We start from the raw sequence: 24,877 nt of genomic DNA on the forward strand, positions 1-24,877 counted from the left end.
GCCTGCTTCTTCCTCTCCCACTCCCCCTGCTTGTGTTCCCTCTCTCGCTGGCTGTCTCTATCTCTGTCAAATAAATAAATAAAATCTTTAAAAAAAAAAAAAAAAGAAAGCACAAAATAAGAGGGTAAAAATAAATAAATAATATATATATGATATATTCTTATCAGTAACCCCAATAATGTAAAGTGGATTAAAAAAACCTGTCTAATTGAATGACCACAATTGATAGATTGGTTAAAAAAGTCTGTGTGAAATGCTGTTTACGAGAGACTTAATCTAAAATATAAGAACCTCAAAATGTTCAAAGGACTAAAAAAGATTCACTAGGCAAATACTATCCTGAAAAAAGCTGGTGTTTTCTGTATTAATAATTATGTAAAATGCATTTTAAAGTGAAACGTGAACAAATCCTGTAGGGATGTTCAGAGTAGTATTGATAATTTTAAAATTCTAGAAACACTCAAAAGAGTACACTACAATGGACAAATTGTGGTATATGTAAATATTATATATTGGAATAGAATTCTGTGGAATAGATTACAACAGGGAAAATGATTGGAATAATAACTTCATGCATGACCTGGGTAAATTAAAAACAATGGTGAGTAAAAAGAGCAAATCTTGGAGGAGCAAATACACTATCATTCTACTTATATAAAGCTCAGAAAGGGGCATAAGAAACCATATTACATATTGAATCAGCCAGCCAGGGACCCCAGTGTACAGGTCTTTAACCTTCAAGGTTAAATTTATTTCTAGGTGTTTCATTCATTTTTTTTAAAGATTTTATTTATTTATTTGACAGAGAGAGAGAGAAAGCATGCACAAGCTGTGGGAGCTTCAGGCAGAGGGAGAGGGGGAAGCAGGCTCCCCATGGAGCAGGGCGCTGAAGGCGGGGCTCAATTGCAGGACCCTGGGATCATGACCTGAGCCAAAGGCAGATGCTTAACCTATTGAGCCACCCAGGCAACCCTAGATATTTCATTCTTTTTGATACAATTGTAAATTGGGTTTTTTTTTAATTTTTAAAAAGATTTTATTTATTTGAGAGAGAGAGTGCTTACTCAGAGGTGTTGTTGAGCCCCTCTAAGTGAATTTTTCATTTCTGTTATTGTACTTTTCAACTCCAGAATTGCTGTTTAGTTTTATTTTATTACGTCTAAATCTTTATTGATAATCTTTGAGATATCATTATGGTTTCATTTTGTTCTTTGTCCTTGTTTTCCTTTAGATCTTAGAACATATTTAAAATAGTTGGTTTTAAGTCTTTGTCTAATAAGTCTAACTTTTCAATTTCCTCAGAGACAGTTTTTTCCTGGTGTATGGGCCATGGTATCTTCTTTCTTTTTATGCCTTGTAGTTTTTGTTGAAACTTGTATAGCTTTCAACATTTGGATTACAATGTGATAACTGTGAATTTCAGATTATTAGATCCCCGACCCTCCCCAAGGTTTTCCTGAATTATGTAAAGTTTTTATTCTTTTATGTTTGTGGCTATGCAGTATCTGTTCTGTTAGTGTAGTGGTCAACGGAATAGACAGAGATTTCCTTGAATGACTAGAATAAAAATTTTCTGTTCTAGCAGAGGTACTCTGTGTATATATTTTTTGGGTACACCTTCAACATTCAGCCAGGCAGTTTACAACTGATTCAGCCTTCACATCTTGCTTTTGCAGAGCCTGCAAGTTAGAGGTGACAACTTAGTGCCTTCCCAGCTCTCTTCCTGAGCGTGTGCACACTGTGAGGCATGTGTTTTGCCTTATAGGCTCCTAAGAGTATGCCAGAGATTTTTCAAAGTACCCTATTCCCCATCCTTTCCTTCCCAGCACTTTTGATTAATCTATTGTTTTCCCCAACCTTTTTCATTGCCCCAGACAGCAGCAACTAAAACATTTGCCTGTGAATGCTTTCAGTAGATGCTGCTCTGGTATTGGCTGTAGCGCTGAGTGAGTTCTGAGTTGGGTGAGGTAAAGCAAGCCATTTGAAAGGGTTTTTCAGTAAGGCACCAGATAGATCAAAACAAATAAGTTAATTTTTTTTTTTTTTTTGTGAATGAAGTCCCTTGTGTTCCCCCTGGTAGTGGTGCTGAGAACCAAGCTGTTATTTTCAGGGCTGTTGCCGAACTGGGCAGTGGAGAATGCAATTAGATTGGCTATGTGAATATCAGAAAAACAGACTTTAAAATAATAATTATTACGAGAAACAAAACACATATATGAAAAGAAGGTCAATCCATTAAGAAGGTATAGCCATTATAAACATACATGCACCTACCAACCAAGCCCCAAATTGAATAAAGAAAAACAAAACAACAGAATTGAAGGGAGAAATAGTTGAACAATAATTGTTGGAGACTTCAGTACCCCATTTCTTTTTATATTACTATCTTCACTGAAGTTTTAGGCGATAAAATGGAGTAAAACTCCCTTCTTTGGCAACTGTAGCAGTAAGTAATGACCTCAGTTACTGGAAATGCTTCCTTTATCTTCTAATTCTCAAATAAACCCTTGTTATCTTATGGGAATAATGTGTTCTTTTTTCTTCTGGTAGATTTCTTTTTTCTAAATTAAGATAGTGCCTTTCTATTACTGTTATTTGAAAATATTACTTTAGCGGTGCCTGGCTGGCTCATTTGATGGAGTCAGTTTGATCTTGGGGTTGTGGGTTTGAGCCCCACATTGGGTGTGGAGATAATACTTTGAAAACATTATTGCTTTAGCAACTGGTTCCAGAAGTTTTCTTTGAGGGGGGACTTTGGGAATAATACTTGATAAGTTACTTGATAAGGACATGGCTTCCTTTTTTAAAGCATGAATATCATAAGAGGACCACAGCTTTCTTTCCCCCCAATGTTATAAAATGATGAGTACGCTGTTCATGTGAAAAAAAAAAAAGGACTTTTTTGAGCTTCTGATTGGAATGAGGGAAGTAGAGAACTGAGAGGTTGAAGGGGTAAGGTGGAAAAAAGAAGCAGTGAAAAGGAGTGTTAATTTTATGTGTCATCTTGGCTGGGCCATGGTATGCCAGATATTTGGTCAAACATTACTGTAAGTGTTTCTGTGAGGGTGTTCTTGGATGAGATTAACATTGAAATCAGTGGGCTTTGAGTAAAGGAGATTGCTCTCTATAATGTGGTTTGGCATCATCAAATTAGTTGAAGGACCCAAGAGAACAAAAAGACCATCTTCCCTTGAGCAAGAAGGAATTCTCCAGATAGCCTTTGGACTTTTTATGCAACATTAGCTCTTTCTGGTTGTACAGCAGGCAGGCTTTGGACTCAGACTGGAACATTAACTCTCCTGGGTTACCACTTTGCTGCCTTTCAGACTGGAGCTATAGCATCAGCTCTTCTGGGTCTCCAGTCTGCCAGCCCTCCCTGCAGATTTTGGACTTGCCTGCCTCCACAATCTCAACCAATTCCTTTTAAATTAATCTCTCTCTCTCGTTCTCAGATGTACACACACACACACACACACACACACACACACACATCCCTTATTGGTTCTATTTCTTTGGAGAACCCTGACTAATAAATACAGTATGAAGCTGGGATGCTACATATATTGATGGACCAATGGGCGATCCCTAGGTAGCTAAAGGATGTCAACAGCAAAGATTTTAAAGTTGTTTACATGGCTGTAATATACATTTTTTTTTACAATAAAAAATGATCATGTCAGTCCTATGTTCAGAACCTTTCAGTGGCTTCCCATCACACTCAAAATAAAATCCAGCCTCATTACTGTTGCATATAAAGTCTTTGCTATACATATCTTTAGCTCTTCAGCTCTATCTTTCATTACTTTCCATTTTAGTAATTCTGTTTGAGGCATATTTGACCTTTTGCTCTTCAACAAGCTCAGCTTCTTCCTGCCTGAAGGTATCTCCTCCATATATCCTTATTCTTCCTTCCCTGACTTTATTAAAAATCTCACATCATTACTTCATGTCTTCCTTGACCACTCTTATAAAAAATACATTCCCTAACCCAGCATGTGCCAATCATTCTATATTTCTTTTCCCTGCTATATTGATTCATTGCATTGAATTACCTGGCATTATATTATAGATAGTTGTGTGGATGAATGGATGGATATATATCCAGTATTACTTTTTATGCATCTTAAATAAAATTCAAGCTTCATGAGGGCAGTGTCTTTTTTTATTGTCGATTGTTATATTTCAGGTCAGAGAATAATGTCTGATAAAGAATAAGCATTCAGATATTTGATGAATGAATGAGTGAAGGAAATCCAGGGTGAGGCTTAATAGTTTTTAACTGTGTCTAATTTAAATGTGGTCTCCTGGTGTGGATTATTTTCTTGTTTATGAAATTAAAATATGCAGTCCTTCCTTTGTATATACCACTCCTTCTCTAGTTCATGCTCTTAATCTTCTTTCTACTATTTTTTTTGCTTTTTCTGAAATGACTACATTTCCTACAGTGTTTTCAAAATTACTTTCAAGATTTTTGCTTTTGCATGTAATATGTGTGCTTATCACATAATGTAACCTTAAGAATTAAAGTAGTAATTCTCAATGTTGAATAGACATACACATTGAGTATTAACAAGAAATTGGGAGTAGAAATAATTTTCATTCCATTGATGTTCTTGTTTTTTAAAAATAAGCTTTTTTAAAAATTAATAAACTTTGTTAGAGCAATTTTAAGTTCACAATAAAATTGGGCAAAAAGTAAAGAGTTTCCAAATACAACTGTGCCCCCCACCTCTCCCATTATCAACATTCCACACCAGAGTAGTGCATTTGTTACAGTTGATGAACCTACACTGACACAGCATTTTCACCTAAAGCATATAGTTTATATTAGGGTTCACTCTTGGATGTGTTACATTCTTTAGGTTTTCACAAATGTGTAGTAACATGTGTCCACCATTATATTATTATATAGAATCATTTCATTGCCCTAAAAGTCCTCAGTGCTCTGCCTATTTATTATTTCCTTCCCATAACCACTGGCAAACAGCCTTTTTACTATCTATTCCATTGTTTTGCCTTTTCCAGAATGTTGTATGGTTGGAATCTTACAGTATGTAGGCTTTTCAGATTGGATTCTTTCCCTTAAAAATAGGCATTTAAGTTTCCTCCATGTCTTTTCATGGCTTGATAGTTCATTTCTTTATAGCACTGTATAATATTCCATTGTCTGCATATACCACAGTTTATCCATTCACTTGGTGAAGGACATCTTGGTTGCTCCAGGTTTGGATGATTATGAATAAAGATGCTGTAAACATTCATGTGAAGGCTTTTATGTGGGCATAAGTTTTTAACTTTTTTGGGCAGACACCAAGGAGTATGATTGCTGGATCATATGATAAGTGTATGTTTAATTTTGTAAGAAACTGCCAAAGTGGCTGTACCATTTTGTATTCTCCACCAGCAACAAATGAGGGTTCCTGTTGCTTCACATCCTTGCCAGCATTTGATGATGTCAGTGTTTTGGATTTTGGCCATTCTTATAGGTGTGTAGTAGTATCTTGTTTTAATTTGCATTTCCCTAGTGATATATATTGAACATTTTTCCAAATGGTTGCTATCTGTATCTTCTTTGATAAAGTGTCTGGTCAAGTCTTTAACTGGGAAAAAAGCCCACATACTAGATGATTCCAACCATATTGTTTGTTTCCTTATTGTTGCATTTTAAGAGTTCTTTGTATAATTTGAATAAGAGTCTTCTATCACATATGCCTCTTTACAAGTATTTTCTCCCAGTCTGGTTTGTCTTCTCATTCTGTGACAGTCTTTTGCGGAGCATAAGTTATTAATTTTAATGAAGTCTAGCTTATCAATTATTTCTTTCATGGAACATGCTTTTGGTATTGTATCTAAAAAGTCATCATCAGGGATGCCTGGGTGGCTCCATCAGTTAAGTGTCTGACTCTTGGTTTTGGCTCAGGTCATGATCTCAGGGTCATGGGATCGAGCCCTGCATCAGGCTCCATGCTCAGTGGGGAGTCTGCTTGAGAGTCTCTCTCTCCCTCTGCTCCCCCCCACTCATGTTCCTCTCTCTCTCTCTAAAATAAATAAAATCTTTTAAAAAAGGGAAAATATTAACTTTAAAAAGTAAGTAAAAAAAAGTCATCATCCTACCCAAGGTCAGGTAGGTTTTTTAGCATGTTATCATCTAAGAGTTTTATAATTGGCATTTTACATTTAGGTCTCCAATGTATTTTGAATTAATTTTTGTGAGAGTTGTAAGTAAGATATGTGTCTAGCTTCTTCTCCTCCTCCTCCTCCCCCTCCTTCTTCTTCTTCTTCTTTTTCTTCTTCTTCTTCTTCTTTTGCGTGTGGACGTTCAGTTGTTACAACACCATTTGTGGAAAAGACTGTTTGCTCCATTATATTGCCTTTGCTCCTTTATCAAAGATCAGTTGACAATATTTATGTGGGTTTATTTCTGGGCTCTGTACTCTGTTCTGTTGGTCTGTTTGTCTATTCTTTCATAATTACCATGCTGTACTGATTACTGTATCTTTATAGTAAGTCTTGAAGTCAGGTAGTGTCAGTCCTCCAACTCTGTTCTTCCATATTGAGTTGGCCATCCTGGGCTTTTTGCATCTCCATATAAACCTTACAGTCAGTTGATATCCACAAAGTTGTGAAGAACAGACGTTTTGACAATATTATATTCTCCTATCCATGAAAATGGAATCTCTTTATTTTTTTAGTTCTTCTTTGAAATCTTTCCTGAGAGTTTTATGGTTTTTCACATATGGATTTTATACATATTTGGTTATATTTATACCTGTTTTTCATTAGGTGCTAATGTAGATGGTAACCTATGTATATATTTTAAGATATAGCTGTTTTTATCCAATGGCAATATATTTTTAATTTCAAATTCTACTTGGTAATTGCTGGTATATAGAAAAATGATTGACTTTAGTATATTAACCTGTGTCCTACAATTTTGCTATAATTGCTTTTTAGTTCTAATAGTTATTGTTGTTGTTGATTCCTTTAGATTTTCTGCACAATCATGTCATCTGCAAAGATGGTTTTATTTCTTCCTTATCTGTATACCTTTTATTTCCTTTTATTGTTTTAGCTAGGAATTTAGCTAATCCTGGCATTAGCCAGGACTTGCAGTTCAGTATTGAAAAGCAGTAATAAGAAGGGGACATCTTTGCCTTATCCATGATCTTAGTGGGAAAACTTTAAATTTCAAACCACAAAGTGTATAGGATTTTTGTCAAGTTGAAGTTCCCCTCTCTTTCTAGTTTGCTGAGAATTTTTATCATGGATGAATTTTGGATTTTGTCAAATGCTTTTTCTCCATCTGTTGATATGATCATGGGATTTTTCCTTCATTAGCCTGATGGACTACATTGATTTTTGAATGATCAACAAGCCTTGCGTAATTCTTTTTTATACACTGTTGAATTTGATTTGCTAATATTTTGTTGAGGATTTTTTTTTTCATCTATGTTCATAAGGGATATTGGTCTGTAGTTTTCTTGTAATGTCTTTGTCTGGTTTTGGTATTGGGGTAATGTTGGCCTCATAGAATGAATTAGGAAGTATTCCATCTGCTTCTGGAGTGGATTGTAGAAAATTGGGCAATTTCTTTCTTAAATATCTGATAGAATTCACCCATGAAACAATCTGGCCTCAGTGCTTTTTGTTTTTGAAGGTCATTAATTATTGACTCTATTTATCTTTAATAGATAAAGGAATATTCACATGTTTATTTCTTGTGTGTTTAGTATGGACAGAATTGGTCTATTTATCTACATCATCAAATTTATGGGCATGGAGTTGTTCATAGTATTACTTTATTATTCTCAGGCTCAGATATTCTTTCCTTAGCTGTGTCCAGTCTACTAATGCGCCCATCAAAGGCATTCTTCCTTTCTGTTATAGTGTTATTTATCTCTCTAGCATTCCCTTTTCTTTCTTAGAATTTCCTTTTTTTTTCTTTTTTAAGATTTTATTTCCTTATGTGACACAGAGAGAGAGAGAGAGAGAGGGCACAAGCAGGGGGAGCAGCAGGGGGAGAGGGAGAAGCAGGCTCCCTGCTGAGCAAGGAGCCCGATGTGGGGCTCGATCCCAGGACCGGGGAATCATGACCTGGCCGAAGGCAGACACTTAACCAACTGAGCCACCCAGGCACCCCTAGAATTTCCATCTCTCTGCTTATATTGCCAAACTATTCTTGCTTGCTGTCTCCCTTACCTGTTAGAGCTTTTAGCAAAATAATCACAGTAGTTTTAACATTTCCAGTCTGATAATTTCACCTTCCTTGCCCTACGTGAGTTTGGTTCTGGTGCTTGCTCTGTTTCTTCAAACTGTTTTTTGCCTTTTAGTAGGCTTTGTTATTCTTGGTAGCCATACCTGATGTACTTGGTAAAAGGACTGCTGTTAATAGACCTTTAGTAGGATGTGGTAAGGTGTGGAGTAAGATGGGGTATGGGGAAGCTTTCTACAGTCCTGTGATGAGGTCTCAGTCTTTTGTTGAACCTGTGCCCCTGGCCTTCACTAGTTACTGTTACTCTCTCCCTCTTTCTCCCTCTCTCCTCTCAGGTGGCACAGGATGGCTAGAGTGAGCTGAAGTTAAATATTTGCCTTCCTCCACATGGAATGCTAGAGCAGGCTGGAGTTCGGTGTTTCCCTTACTCTCATATGCAAGGCTAGAATGGACTGAAGTTGTATATTTCCTTTTCCTCAGATCAGTTAGAGTCTGATAAAACCCCAGCAGATTAGGCTCTGGTAAAATAGTTTCTCCTGAGGGCGAGCCTTGTTAAGAACAGAATGCTCTGGCATATTTCAGACTGGTTACTTTTTCCCTTCCCTTGCTGGAAGCAGTAAGATGTGTTTCTTTGATAGTCACTGTAAGAACCTGGTCAAGCTCTTGGAGGTAAAACTTACAAAGTGTGGGGACCCTCCATGACTGGGTCTCCAGGAGTTTTTAGCTCTCATACTTATCTACACTGAGCCTCCAGCAGTTCATCAATTATACTAAAGGTTTTCTTACCCACTGGTTCTTGGTAGAGATTTTGGCTCTGGTTTATGATTTTCTAGTATTCACCTACCTCTCTAGTTTTGGGAGTAATGGTTTTCCCTGTGACCTTATTTCTTTGAGACAGATTCACTACAAGTCTTTGATTTTTTTAGTTCGTTTAGCTTTTTACTTGTTTTCAGGATGGAGAGGTGACTTCCAAGCTCATTACATGCTGGACCAAAAACCACAAGTCTGACTTGTTACTGTAGGATTTGCCTGATGATGATTTTTCTGTTTCCCTTATTCCCTCTGCATTTATTGGCATTCTACTATAAGGAAATGTTACCTGTTTATCCAATTATTTAACTATATCGGCATGGACTCATGGATATTTATTTTATTCTAGGGATTATAACCTATTACTGTGGTTAATCTTGTTGCTGAAATTGTTCCAAATTTGACTATTGGGAGTACCTCCAAATTAGTTTTTATGCCCTTTTGAAATGTCCCCATCATTTTTTAGGCATATCCTTGCCTTGCCTGGCACCATGAGATATTCCAGGTTCATCTTGTATTTTCCCTTCCTCAATCCTGGCATCAGCCATTTCTCCAAGGTTACTTTCATATGAATGGTATTTAGAAACCAAGATTCAAGCACTAAGTGTGCTCATTACAATCGGCATGTTACTGCTTTTAGGCCATCATAACAGAGAGATAGAAAATGTGTATATTTACTACACATATATACACATACTTCTGTGTCTATCCAAACTGATATGTTAAAAACTGTGAATTCATACAGATATCTCCAGTTTATCACCACAGTGTTTATTTTAGCTGATTCCTTTTCCATTTGTAATTTCTTTCTGTCACAGTAAGAAACTTGGTTTACATTATTCATAATATATCTACTTGTTTGCTCAAATTTGCATATATATACAGATTAGTTTAGAATCACTAACCCATATCTCTGTAAGAAACAAACTTACTAATTATAGTGTAAATTTGTATGCAGTTCTTTTTGTCCGTAGCTTATGATATATGATCAAAACACTGTTTTCTGAAGTTACTGAGGTTATTTTATTTTCTTCCCACACCTTCATTTGTAATAGTTATATTCATTTGTTATTATTTGTTTTATTTTTATGTTTCTGCACATCCTGAATTATTTTAATTACGAATTTGGGAGGGGGTGAGTTGATGTGAATCATCAATCAACATGGTTCCAAGAGTCAGAGCTATACAAAAATTTTAGAAGTGTTGCTACCCTCCATCCCAGCTACTTGTTTCCTTTTACACATTCTTTCCACCCCATCCCACCCATCCACTGGATAACCAATCTTATTAGTTTCTGATTTATCCTCTATGTTTTTATTTTAAAACATGTATATTTTAATATATTTTCTTCTAACATGAATGATAACATACTCTAGACAGTCTTTTGTATTTTGCTTTTTATACTTAATAATGTACATTAGATAGCACTCCAAATCAGTTCATAGAAGTATTTCTCATTCACTTTTCTTTATAGTATTTTTTCTTTACATCTGTGTAGTGCTCCACTGCGTGAATATATGATAGTTTATTCAACCATCTTTCTCTGTATAGCATCTAGGTTGTTTCCAGTAATTTGCTATTTTTAGTGGCTCTACAATGGATAACCTTGTGCATATATATTTTTGTATGTTATATGTATGTCATCAGGGTAGATTACTAAAATTGTGATTGCTAGATCAAAAAGTAAGTGAATATGTAGTTTTGTTAGGTATTGTCAAATTCCTTTCCAGAATGGTTGTACCAGTTTGTATTCCCACAGCAACATATAAAAATGCCTAATTACCCAAGCCTTGCCAACAGAAAATGTTGTCATACTTTAAAATTTTTGCCAATTGAGTGTGTTCTTTTAATTTGTTCTTCTCTAATTATTAGAACATTTTATTCATATGTTTAAGGGCTGTTTTTACATATTTGATGGTAAATTGCTTTCTCATGTCTTTTACCTATTTTTCTATTGGGTTTTGGTCCTTGTCCCACAATTTTTAAAAGTTCATTATATATTAAGGATATTAGTTTTATGTCTCTGGTATATGTTACACATATTTTCTCCTAATTTCTCAGTTGTTTTTTGACTTTTTAAAAAAGATTTATTTGACAGAGAGAGAAAGAGGGAGAGTGTGAGTGGGGGGAGGGGCATAGAGAGAGAATCTTCAAGCAGACTCCCCACTGAGGGTAGAATCAGACATAGGGCTCAGTCTTAGGACCCATGAGGTCATGACCTGAGCTGAAACCAAGAGTTGGACACTTAACTGACTGAGCCACTCAGCACCTCTAACTTTTTTTATAGTGGTTTCTGTCTCAGGCAATTAAAAAATTTTTTGCATGTGAAAAAAAAGTTCAAGCAAATTTATCAATCTCTTATTGACTTTGCATTTTGAGTCATAATTAGGATAAACCTTTCTTTGCACCACAGTTAAAGAGCAATTCATCCATGTTTTCTTGTAGTATTTATATAGTTTCATTTTTTACATTTAGATCTTTGATTCATTTGCAGTTTGTTTTTATTGTTGTTTATTCTTATATACAGCATTAGCTATGAATCTAATTTTCTTTCTCCAAATGACTACAGTTATTACAGCACCATTTATTTTAAAAGTCCATTTTTGCCTGAGTGATTTGAGATACCACCTTTATCATCTGTAGTTGGGTCTGTTTTGGGCTTTCTGTCAGTCTCACACCTTTAATTATAGAGGCTTTATAGTATGTTTCCATGTCGGGTGGAGCTAGTACTCATTGATTTTCATTTTTGGTATTTTTTTTCTGGCTATTGCATGTTTTTCTTTTAGCTTGTGTTGCCTTGTCTTACTCTTAAAGAGATTGGTAGTTTTAGAATGATTCATTAAATTTATAAATTAATTTAGGTAGAACTGATATCTTTATAGTGTTGAATTATTCTATCTAAAAACAAACTTCTTTTTCTGTTTTGTTCAAGTCTACTTTTTTTTTTTCAACAAGCAGTTGCACAATGTTTAATATTTTTCAGGCACTGTTTTTCTATACAATGATCTGTTTTATCTGTTTTTTTTAAATATTTTATTTATTTATTTGTCAGAGAGAGAGAGAGAGAGCGAGCACAAGCAGGAAGAGCAGCAGGCAGAGAGAGAAGCAGGCTCCCTGCTGAGCAAGGAGCCTGATGTGTGGGACTCGATCCCAGGACCCGGGATCCTGACCTGAGTTGAAGGCAGATGCTTAACCGATTGAGCCACCCAGGCGCCCCAAAATGTTTGATTCTTTTTTTTTTTTTTTAAAGATTTTATTTATTTATTTGACAGAGAGAGAGACAGCCAGCAAGAGAGGGAACACAAGCAGGGGGAGTGGGAGAGGAAGAAGCAGACTCATAGCAGAGGAGCCTGATGTGGGGCTCGATCCCAGAACGCCGGGATCACGCCCTGAGCCGAAGGCAGACGCTTAACCGCTGTGCCACCCAGGCGCCCCCCAAAATGTTTGATTCTTAATATAACTTTTAATTATTATTATCATTAACTCTGTATGGATTTGTTAATTTTTCTCTTGTTGGTTTTTGTGGTACGGAGTGCTTCATAGATACTGTTTCATGATGATCTCTTCTGTCAGTACAGCAATGTGCAGATTATTTTAGTAGATGGTTTATATTTGTTCTAAGGTGATGCAAGTTGGAGGGAGTTATGAACCCTCCAGTTTTGTGGTTCTCTTTTATCTTGCAAAACTGTTCAGTTTTCATCACTTGCTCTCCACCCCCCATTGGTCCCTGACCACTGGTTTACTAAAACACAATCTTCCTCTTTTTTTTTTTTTTTTNTTTTTTTTTTTTTTTTTTTTTTTTGCCTCTCACAGAAGGTCCTTCAAATCGTTTCCTTCAAAGTCCCTTCCTTGTAGTCAGGGCTGTGATATACTGGGTCCTTTTTGTCGACTTTTCAGTCTTAGAATGGTTTCTTCTTCCTCATGCTAGTTTCATATTCAGTTTATATACTGTCACTAGTTTCCATCTCTTACTTCTCTGAAATTTTTCTGTCAGACCTTAAGGGCTAGGAGCATGATACTTTGCTCGTTAGGATTGTGTGATTGCCCCCTTTTATTCCCATTTACTTTGAAGTTTGGACATTTTCTCTCTTCAAGAGAGAAAGGTGAAGGGCATGGTTTCTGTGTAGATTCATTACCTTTCATTTGTTCTTATTGTTTTGGGAGGAAATGTTGGGAGATGGGAGCTAGATTGTCTTTAATTATCTATAAGTTTTCTTGATTCTGGTTTAGTTCCTAAATGCAGATATGACTATGCTTTCAAACACATAGTATCTGCATGCAAATTCTTTAAAAAATGACTGAAGAAATATGTTTGACTTACTGTTAGGGTTAGAAGAGGCATGAGGGTTGATGAGGTCATGAGGGTACCCTGTGTTGGGATTAGTGCCCTTATTAAGAAGAGACATCGAGAGCTCCCTTTCTTTCTATGTACACTCACAAAGAAGCACATAGGAAGCCAAAAAAAAAAAAAAAAAAGTAGAATGAAACCTACTTTGCCAGAAACTTGATCTTGAACTTTCTTGAACTTTCCAGCCTCCATAGCTATGAGAAGTAAAATTCTGTTGTTTAAGCCTCCCAGTTCATGGTATTTTGTTAGAGCAGCCCAAGCAGATTAATACACACACACACACACAGGGGCGCCTGGGTGGCTCAGTCGATGGAGCATCCAACTCTTGATCTCAGGCCTTGGTCTCAGGGTTGTGAGTTCAAGCCCTGCACTGGGCATAGAGCCTACTTAAAAAAAATACACACATATTTGCAAATGAACTCACACTCATATATCACTATCACAGGTTCATTTATAATAGTGAAAAATTGGATGGGTGAATATATCTCTTATTAGGAGACTGGGTAAATAAGTTATGACAGAAACATATTGGAGTACCATCCAGTCACTAAACACTATGTATATTTTATTTACTGATGTGAAAAATGTACATATTATGTTAAGTGAAAAAAGCAGTTTATAATACAACTCACAAAATTTGTTCCCATTCCTATTTAAAAAAGTTTTAAGAGGAAATATACCCAAAATGTTAAGAATAGATTCGACTGGGTTTAGGATTATATGTAGTTTTTATTTTCTTTTATATATTTCTGTGTTGTCTACTTTTCACAAATGACTATTATTTTTATAATAAAGTTACATTTTAATTTGTAAGATATTTTATAACACTAAATACAAAATTTTTATATATGTAATCTGTTTTTTTGGGAAGACATGTTTGTTTTATAGGAATTAATTTTTCTGGATTTAGTTGTACAAGAAATGAGTTGAGGTTTAAAGGCAAAGGGCCATACTTAAATAGGGTTGCCAGGTTTTTATTTGCTAAATCTGGCAATGCTGTCTTAAAGCCAAATTGGTTAGCTCTGTATATTTGAGATTTTAAAAGTGTGTATGGTAGAAAGAACCCTAGTGTTTTTTAATGTGCAAGAGAGGACACTGAGGTTCACAGAGGTTGATAATCTCTGCAGAGTCATTCAGCAACTCAGGTAGCCATCAGGACCACAGCTCAGTCTTGGATGCTTCTTTCACTCTGTCTTGCCTGCCTGCTATCCTTATATTTTTTTAGCCTGCTAAATGATGGCTCAGTTCATTTAAAGTGTTTACAGGAGTTATGTGTGTCTAAGCAGTGTTACGACTGTGTCTTCAATCTAGTTTAAAGTTTCCATTAGAAAGTAATACTCTACGATGTTGGTTGAACGTAAACAGGGTATACCTGTAGAAATTGCTTTACGTAATTATGCTGAGGAAATCCTATGTTTCTGATAGAAGAGTTGATCCAGGCACATTTCCAATTTGTTAAAAACATAAAATACTTTTGGCGTAAAATAATTTCTAGTTTAAAAGCCTTTTCCTTAACTAGTGTTCTTTTTTAGCTGGAAGCAAAATGAAGTAAACTGTTTCATTTGAGAGATATATTTATATCCACCCTCTGAACCCCCATGGGCTGTATTTCATGATGATCTTTTGGAACATTTAGTAAACGTTTAGTAGATATCCAGGTCTTCTAATAGGCAGTACTATTGAACCATCACCAGACAGCTACTTTTGCTTTTATGAAGGCTGATTTTCTGGAAGCTGATTAGCATAAAGGTTAAGAGTCCAGTTTCTGGAGTTGGCCTGCGGGGGCTTCAGATCTCAAATCCACCTACTCTGTGTGTCATTCTCTCAGTATTCAGTTTTATTTATTCATTTTTTTAAAGAGGGGAGGGAAGAGGGGCAGAGGGAGACAGAGAGAATCTCAAGTAGATTCCATGGTCAGCATGGAGCCGGATACAGGGCTTGATCTCACACCCCTGAGAGCATGACCTGAGCTGAAATCGAGAGTTGAACACTTAATCCGATGAGCCACCCAGGCGCCCCTCAGTACTACAGTTTTATAACCTGTGACGTGAACATAATATTGATGCCCACTTCACAAGATTGTGGTTGCAGTTAAATTGTGATAATAGAAGTCAAGCACTTTTACAGTGCTTGGCTTATAATAATGAATACTAGCATACATACCACTGTTGTTATTTTTATTTTTAAAAGATTTTATTTATTTATTTATTTATTAGAGAGAAAGAGAGGGCACAAGCAGCAGGAGGAGCAGAGGGAGAGGGACAAGCAGACTCCACGCTGAGCACAAAGCCGGATGCAGGGCTCGATCTCAAGACCCTGAGATCATGTCCTGAGCCAAAATCAATAGGCAGATGCTTAACCAGCTGAGCCATCCGGGGGCCCCACCACTGTTATTATTCTAGTGAAGTTTTAGTATCATAAGAAAAAGTAGTTTAAGAAGGCAGTATATGAGATATTAAAAAAAGATTTTCATCAATATCAGTATCAATGAAATGTTCTATTGAGTAGATAATACTCATTCTCTGACTAGTATAGTCCAAATATTCTGGGAATTCTAATGTGTACTGTGAAAAAAAAAAAGAAAAAAAGGTTAATTATGCTAGAGAATGGAATCTTCCTTAATACTTCTTTAACACCACAGAAATGCAAATAAACTGTCTTGTACAAGACTATAATTTTCAACATCGAAAATTATCCACAACATAATTTTTTTTCAAATATTAAATTATTCTGTAATTAGTGTTCAGACTCTACAAAAGAACATGTTAATATATAATCACATACAAATACTGAAGTGGAAGGAATTTTCTAGTACATCAATGTTTATATTGGAAATTATATTTTCTGCCCCTTTTCAAGATTAATGACTTCCATTCAGAAGAGTTATGAAAGATGCCGTGTTAATCACTAAATAATGTTACTCTGGGAACACATTTTAGGAATACACCTCCCCCCAAAAGACAGTAAACTAAATTAAATGTTCTATTTTTTAAAAATATTTTATTTATTTATTTGATGGAGAGAGAGACAACGAGAGAGGGAACACAAGCAGGGGGAGTGGGAGAGGAAGAAGCAGGCTCCCAGCAGAGGAGCCTGATGTGGGGCTCTATCCCAGAACGCCGGGATCACGCCCTGAGCCCAAGGCAGATGCTTAATGACTGAGCCACCCAGGCGCCCCAAATGTTCTGTATTTTTAAACTTAGATATAATTGACATTTTGGATGTACAACATAATGATTCAATATTTATATTTATTGAGAGGTGATCACCATAATGAGTCTTGTTAACTCATGTTATCACCATACATAGTTACAAAATTTTTTTCTTGTGATGAAAACTTTTAAGATCTAGTCTCATAGCACCTTTCAGGTATACAGTAGTATTAACTATAGTCCCCATGTTCTACTTTATTTTATATATTTTATGACCTAATTATTTTATAGCTGAGAGTTTTGTACATTTTAACTACCTTCACCCATTTTACCCCCCACCCCTGCTCACAATATACTTTCAACAAACTGCATATAACTGAATGAAGACTGTACTTTGTAGCATTGAGAACAGTCTTCTAGGCCTTAAATCTTAAATTCTTCAGGGCTGATTTCATGATATTTGTCTTTTAAAGGGCTCCCTAATGTTATACTTTGCTTCAAGAATAGAGAGTTACTAAAACACTGTTCTAAAGTAAGTGGATTGGATTCCATTTACTTTTAACTATAGCTTTTACCTATGATTCTGTCAATTTTAGCTAAGCACCTAACATTGAATTTAGAAGCGTGTTTAATTTATTATTATTAGTAGTTCTTTAATAAAAGAACTTTGTATCATACTCTTTCAAAGACTCTTTTGAATTTGTAACCATATTTTTATAACCTTCCCCTAAGGTATTCCCATCTGTCAGCAGCACTTAATTTGGAATAACATGGAACTTGAAGATGATTATTGCTTGAATGACTACAAGTGAGTGTAATTACATATTAGCTGTTTTATAGATGCTTAGTATTACAACTCCATATATCAGGCTTTTTCTTCTGAATCCTTGAATCATGTCTCTTCTTTTTTTTTTTTAAAAGATTTATTTATTCATTTATTAGAGACAGCCAGCGAGAGAGGGAACACAAGCAGGGAGAGTGGGAGAGGAAGAAGCAGGCTCCCAGTGGAGGAGCCCGATGTGGGGCTCAATCCCGGAACACCAGGATCACACCCTGAGCCAAAGGCAGATGCCCAACGACTGCACCACCCAGGCGCCCCTCATGTCTCTTCTGAATAGTTGTGACCCCTTGATTTAATTGTAAATCCTGAACCTTAATATATGTTGGCTCAGTACTCCAAACTGCCTGATCCTTATCCTTTCATTCTTTGTTTTATTCATTATTCACACCAAGTTATGTATCCCCTGCCTTTTTAGATCCCCCTCTTTTGACCTTGCCTTGTGCTCTTTTTTTTTTTAAATATTGACCCATTCCCACTTGGTTGCTTTCCTTTTCCTTTCATTTTTACAAGAATATTGGGTAAGAATAAAAATCCTAGAAAAGAGCACAGGCAGCAATTTCTCTGACATCAGCTGTAGCAACATTTTTCTAAGGCATGTCTCCTGAGGCAAGGGAAATAAAGGCAAAAATAAACTGTTGGGACTACATCAAAATAAAAAGCTTCTGCACAGCGAAGGAAATAATCAATGAAACTAAAAGCAACTTACTGAATGGGAGACGTTTGCAAATGACATATCCGATAAAGGGTTAGTATCCAAAATATATAAAAAAACTCACACAATTCAACACCCCAAAACCGAATGATCCAATTAAAGAACAGGTATTTCTCCAAAGAAGACATCTAGATGGCCAACAGACATATGGAAAGATGCTCAGTATCACTCATCATCAGGGAAGTGCAAATCAAAACTACAGTGAGATGTCACCTCACACCTTTTAGAATGGCTAAAATTAACAACACAAGAAACAATGGGTGTTGGGGATACATGCACCCCTATGTTTATAGTGGCATTATCTGCAATAGCCAAATTATGGAAGCACCCCAAGTGTCCATTGGTAGATGAAAGGATAAAGAAGATGTGGTGTATATATACAATGGAGTATTTTTCTACCATAAAAAGAATGAAATCATGCCCTTTGCAGTGACATGGGTGGAGCTAGAGAGTAAAATGCTAAGTGAAATAAGTCAGAGAAATGTAAATACTGTATGATTTCACTCATGTGGAATTTAAAAACAAAAAAAAAAAATTAGCAAAGGAAAAAAAAGAGACAAACCAAGAAATAGACTCTTAACTATAGGGAACAAATTGGTGGTTACCAGAGAAGAGCTGGGTGGGGGGATGGGTAAAATAGGTGAAGGGGGTTAAAAGGACACGTCTCATGATGAGCACTGAGTAATGCATTGAATTGTTGAATCATTATATTGTACATCTGAAACTAATATAACACTATTAATTACACTGGAATTAAAATTAAAAACTAAAAAATAAAAAAGTAAAAAGTAAATAAAATACACTTGATAAAGATGAAAAAAAACAATATTGGGTAAGAGAGTTTTGCTCTTCACCAAGTCTTTCATTTTTCGTCAAGCCCTTCTTCTATTAAGTGACACTGTGTGCACCAGTGATTGCAGACATACTATTTGACTTTCGTCTTTTTTTCGTACACTTCTTCACTCTTAAGAACAAAAGGGTCAGAGATAATATGAAATATCTGGAAGAGCACTGGGATTTGGGAGATCGTGTAGATCTTGTAGGTGTGCTAGTTTTCTATTTTCAATTTTATTAAATAGATCTGTTTTCTAACACTTTGCATCTTGGACAAACTTCTTTTCTTCTTAGGGCCTCTTTTTCTTTACATGTGAAATGAAGAGGCTAAACTGAGGTGTTGTATCATATTTAAAGCTTATGAGAACTTATTCATTTTTTCATTATTTATACAAGTAATTAACATTTTATATTTATGCATTTTGCTGCATCTTTTTTATATGATAGAGGGTAAGTACTGTGCCTGATCAACTAGCACTTAATTATGTATATGTCTAACATGGAATGCACTTTGATAATGATGGTGTGTTTTTCTGTTTACAGCATATCAGAAGGTTGTACCTTGAAGCTGGTATTGGCTATGCGTGGTGGACCTATAAATACTAGAAGAGGTAGGCATTTGTTAATATCATGTACATTAAAGCAATTTGACAATAATAATTTTTAAGCCAGTTGGTATTTTTATAGTCTCAAGTTTTAATCAGGTTCTCTTTCTGCTATTATGTCTTTTAAGAACATTTGTTTTTCTAAGCATTGTTCTTTAAAGTGTAAATGCGCAGAAGGAACTCATGTTTCAGAAAAATTTCCTGATTCCTGATTCAATCCAGGGATATTTAAAAATAAACCTTACCAGTAGAGGGAATGGAAATGAGTAGCATTGTGTAAATATGTTGCTATCGTTGTGTTTAAGTTCATAACAGTTTGTTGCTTTTTTTACCCACTGAGTCTCCAACTCTGGATGTAATGATTGTTAGAGAAAATTCTAAAGTTGCCCATTAGCCTGGTTTGTGATGCATTTGGGTTTCAAAGATATTATTGAGGCCCTGTTGAATCCTTTTTCAGAATGTGGGCAGTCTCTGGAGGTCTTTCATTCATTTAACAAATATATTTTATGTATCTACTAGATGTTCAATATAGTGTTCCATGGAAGAAAAAGTTTCTGCTTACCGACAGTGTCCATACTAAACATGTAAAGATTTGATGTCATATCAGGCACTTATAAGTGTTATGGAGGAAATAGGGGAGTGTGACAGTGTCTGTGGAAGTAGGATACTAGGAGGATGATTGTGGAAGGGCCTTGGAAAAGGCGATGTGAGCAGAGACTTGATTAATAAGAGAATTCTAAGCATGGGAAAAACCGGGAGTGTTCACATTGGTTCCTGATTCAGGTATGTCACATGAATCCCTACCAAGAAGAGGGATCCTTAGACTGCTCAGAGCAGTCCTGCTCTTTGGGCCTCATTTGGGAAAGGGCTTCATATTTGTTTGATCCTTTACTAACCAGAAGACTAAGGTTAAGTATTGATTCTACTGCTGGTTTATTTCTTCCACAAGTCAAATTTTATCTCTGTTTCATAATTTTTGTTAGAAAATGGGGCTTATTATCTTTTTCCTAGCTACTTCAGGAGGATTTTGTGAGATATGTTACTTTAGTTGTTGAACCGTTCTGGATAGGTTAGAAAAAAACAAAGGTAGTAATGTTGGAGTTGGTTAACTAGCACTCCTAATATCAGAAATTCTATAAATTGGACTTATAAAATTATCCTATGTGACATAAGGTGATTTATGCTACCAAGTCTGAGAATAGTGTAAGAACCCTAAAGTGTTTAAGATTTTATTTATTTATTTGTCAGAGAGAGAGAGAGAGAGAGCATGAGCAGGGGGAATGGCAGGCAGAGGGAGAGGGAGAGGGAGAAGCAGGCTCCCCACCGAGCAAGGAGCCCAATGTGGGACTCGATCCCAAGACCCTGGGATCATGACCTGAGCTGAAGGCAGGCGCTTAACTGACTGAGCCATCCAGGATTCCCAAGAAACCTAAAGTGTTTACGGAGCCATTATGATAAGATAGAATTATACAGTGTTTAATGACATGTTAATTCCACTGTTATAAAATTTTGAAAGTTGGTTATTTGTGTATAGTATTGTCTTTAAACCAGGGTGTTTTATCGGAACATGTGCTTTTCTTATGAGGACCAGAATTATTTTATGTTTATGAGGAGAAGTGTAAGTACAATAGATTTTGAGTTAAAAATATATGGGTGGGAGTTTTATTTTATTTTATTTTATTTTATTTTTTTTACTTTTTGAGAAATGAAAATGAAAGTGCTATCCTTAGGTAGGTGAAGCTTTGTAATACTTTTTTCCCCTACAGCTTTCTATGCCTTGTTTGTAAATTGAAAAATCAGCAAGGAGAACTTGTCTTTTTTAATATTTTAATTATGTATTTAATAATTTTGCTTTTATTGAATCAGCTTCTTTAAAATTAAAAGCTTGCTGTTATCTCCATACGTCATTGAAAACTTTGTGAAGAATAAAAACTATACCCAGATCTAGAACTTTTCCATGTTGTATTTGAGAAACCATATTTTTTGGCTATTTAGTCTTACTTGAAAATTGTGGTTTAAAAAATACTACTAGTTTAGTAATATTTAGCTTTTAAAATTGTTTTTGAATTAATCATTTTCAAAACAACATAAAAAATCCTTTCTAAAACTAAATTTTATCTTAAGGTATATATACAGTGTGTTATACTGGATGAAATCAAAGTGGTTTTTCTTTTATGGAAAGGTGTGTGCATCCACCACATAGATGCATATACATATTCAATCCTAGTTGATTTAAGTAAGGCTTTCACGTGGCTTTAGTAATGGCAGAAACATAGATTTTATTTCTTTTTAAGGTAATGTGGAACATGTAGCATTAACTTAAAAATGGCAAGAACTTGTTTTAAACATGTCTTTCAATATTTGCACATTTTGTGCCTATGAAAAGAGTTGGTCAAAACATCCAAATATTTTTATAAAATAAGCTAAATCTTATTATAGTTCCAGTTTTTCTGTTTTAGTCGTGGTGGTCTTGGATTAGGATTTGGAACATCTTTAATGTTTTTACCTTGCTACTTTCACAGTTGAATATTTCTTACTGCTATAACTTTTTTGAAGGTTAGCACAGCACTGTGATTCTGTTAATAAATAAGGTGCTTGTATCAAAGTTAGGGAATTTGAGAAATTTTTGCCTCTTTTAGGAAAGGCAAATGTTTCTGCAGCTTGACATGAGTTTTTGGGAGTGAACTTTTTTTCCTGTAATCACTACTTAAGTCTGGGGTCAGAGTCTTGTAGAACATTCACCCTGTGAGCCAGCAATCTCCTGAGGCCCTTCCCCCCACAGGAGCAGAATCTGTGGCTGCTGTGGACAAGAGCAGGTTGTAATGATGGCTGCAGTATCAAGCCTGAGGACAACTCCAGGCCAGAAGAGCCTGTAATAGTGGGGGGGTTTGCCCCGTCCTTGGGCTCTGACTGCACGCATGGGTACATACCAGGACAGTTGAAGTCCAGGAAGGATGCTTTCAAGAAACAACATTTTGACCATTACACACAAGTTTTTAGTACACCACGGGCCCACTTGTGTTCTGAATTGTAAACTTTTAATTACCTAACTTCATGTCAAGAAACAGCTCTAAGAAGAACATAAAACCAGAATCAAAGAAGAATCTAAAACCAGAAAGAAAAAGAGAGATTCACTTGCTTCTAATTTCCAACGTATGTCTCCCAATTATGTGTCTTTTTTTTAATCTAAAGTAAGTGGAATTTATATTGCTTTTAAATTATTGATGTAACCAATATTGGAAAGTATAGGAAGCAGACGCGTGAAGTGAAAATAGTCATAGGGAATTATGTCACAGAATGAGCAAATACACAGACTCAGGAAAATACTGATGTATTTAGTTAAGCCCTGTCTTTGTATGTAATAACATAATAATGCATTTCATTTCTTTCCTGTTAGTACAACATAGGGAATGCTGTATTAATTGTAAAAGACCAGAAACTTATTTAAAGACTGTCATGTGTATGTTGTTCTAATTCAGCATAGTGTATCCTGCCACTGTACCAACATGCATAAAACTTGATATAAATTGAAAGCTTGTTTATCAATTTTTCCATTTGTAGTTCCTATGGAAGATCCACTTAGGGAGATGGCTGAGTACTTGGATTCCAGTCAAGATGAGGTCTGGGAGAAGACCTCCTGCAACAAACAAGTTACATTTTTGGTATACCGAGAAGGAGATCAATTGAATTTCTTTCGTGTAGTAGATAGGGGAGATGGCACTTTAACACCATTATCTGAATCTTTAAGGTAAATAGGTTTTCATTTGTATGTCTCACTTAGAAAAGGAGAACACTGTATGATATACTCCATAAACCTTAATGTTTACTTTTTGTTGTCAAAATAATCTTATATTCACAAGACTGACTAAATTTCATGCATTCTCCCCACTCCCTGCCCCAGCTATATAATTCTGAAATTGTTCTTCATATGATTGATATTTAGTGAGTAATTTATAAAACTGAAATTTCTTTATGGAGTAGGAATTTTATATTTATTTTAATTATATTTTATTAATAATAAAGATAATTAATGTGTATTTATTAGTATATTTATTAAATTATATATTTATTATGATTTAGTTCTGTCCTTTATGAAACTCTAAGATGCTGACTTGATTATAGAGTGTTGTCATAATAGTGTGTTATTGTACAATGTTGGCATTATAGGGTTGAACCTAGATTTGTTAGGGTTTTTTTCAAAATTTAACTCTACTGCTTAAAGGCAGATAAAGCTCTTTACTTCTCTGGTCTTCTTTTCCTACTCTGTAAAAGGAAGAGGAGTTGTTAAATTGATTCCAAACTCAGAAGGAAACATCTTTCAAAGGTACTAGCTAGGCAATAGAACAATTAAAAAATAAGACAAGTCATCTGTAAGTTTCTTTGTACTCTGTCTTACTTTGATTCTTACGCTTTAAGCCACCAAACACTGAACTTTTTTTTTTTAAGATTTTATTTTTATTTATTTATTTGACAGAGACTGGGACAGCCAGTGAGAGAGGGAGCACAAGCAGGGGGAGTGGGAGAGGAAGAAGCAGGCTCCTAGCAGAGAAGCCTGATGTGGGGCTCGATCCCAGAACGCTGGGATCACACCCTGAGCCGAAGGCAGACGCTTAACCACTGTGCCACCCAGGCGCCCCCAAACACTGAACTTTTTAGCCAGTCTGTACACTAGTACTGGCTTACAAAGATGATTGTCCCTCCCTTTGTGGAACGTGCAATCTGCTCTAACCAGTATCTATAATATATTCTTGCCAATTGTTATAAAAAGATATCAACATCTCTGGAAAACCAGATAAGACGGCTTTCATTTTGCCTGAAAGGTGGGGAGTTAGGGACAAACTCTGAGAAGAAGGGACCTTAAAAGGGGAGTAGGAGTTTTCCAAGCAGACCAAGGAAGGAAAGGTATTACAGGTAACTAAATTTAATCAGATTAGTTGTGGGGTTTTTTTGGGTTGAATGGTATAAGTTCTTTATATATTTTGGATACTAACCCCTCATTGGTTATATCATTTGCAAATATCTTCTCCCATTCAGTAGGTTGCCTTTTCATTTTGTCATAGATTTCCTTTGCTGTACAAAAGGTTTTTATTTTAGTATAGTCCCAATAGTTTATTTTTGCTTTTGTTTCCCTTGCAAGAGGAAACATATTTAGAAAAATTTTGCTAAGGGTGACACCAAAGAAACTACTGCCTGTGTTTTCTTCTATGTGTATTTTATGGTTTCGGGCCTCACATTTAGATCTTTAACTCATTTGAGTTTATTTTTGTGTATAGTATAAGAAAGTGGTCTAGTTTCTTTCTTTCTTTCTTTCTTTTTTTTTTTTGCATGTAGTTGTCCCATTTTCCTAGCATCGTTTATTGAAG

General features: G+C 35.6%; 1 protein-coding gene across 3 annotated transcripts in view; it reads left to right on the top strand.

Moving 5' to 3' along the window:
• ZFAND4 (zinc finger AN1-type containing 4) overlaps positions 1–24,877 on the top strand; it is an 82,525-nt gene that overhangs the window by 23,036 nt on the left and 34,612 nt on the right. For 2 of the 3 annotated variants that reach the window (XM_019806994.2, XM_011233624.3), the window contains exons 3-5: positions 17,255–17,330; positions 19,453–19,520; positions 23,076–23,262. In XM_019806994.2, the coding sequence (XP_019662553.2) occupies positions 17,255–17,330; positions 19,453–19,520; positions 23,076–23,262 (331 nt within the window). The remainder of the gene's footprint in view (positions 1–17,254; positions 17,331–19,452; positions 19,521–23,075; positions 23,263–24,877) is intronic. The other variant, XM_011233626.3, reaches the window with a different exon arrangement.

The sequence above is a fragment of the Ailuropoda melanoleuca genome, chromosome 6, assembly GCF_002007445.2.
Source record: "Ailuropoda melanoleuca isolate Jingjing chromosome 6, ASM200744v2, whole genome shotgun sequence".
Classification (NCBI taxonomy): Eukaryota; Metazoa; Chordata; class Mammalia; order Carnivora; family Ursidae; genus Ailuropoda; species Ailuropoda melanoleuca.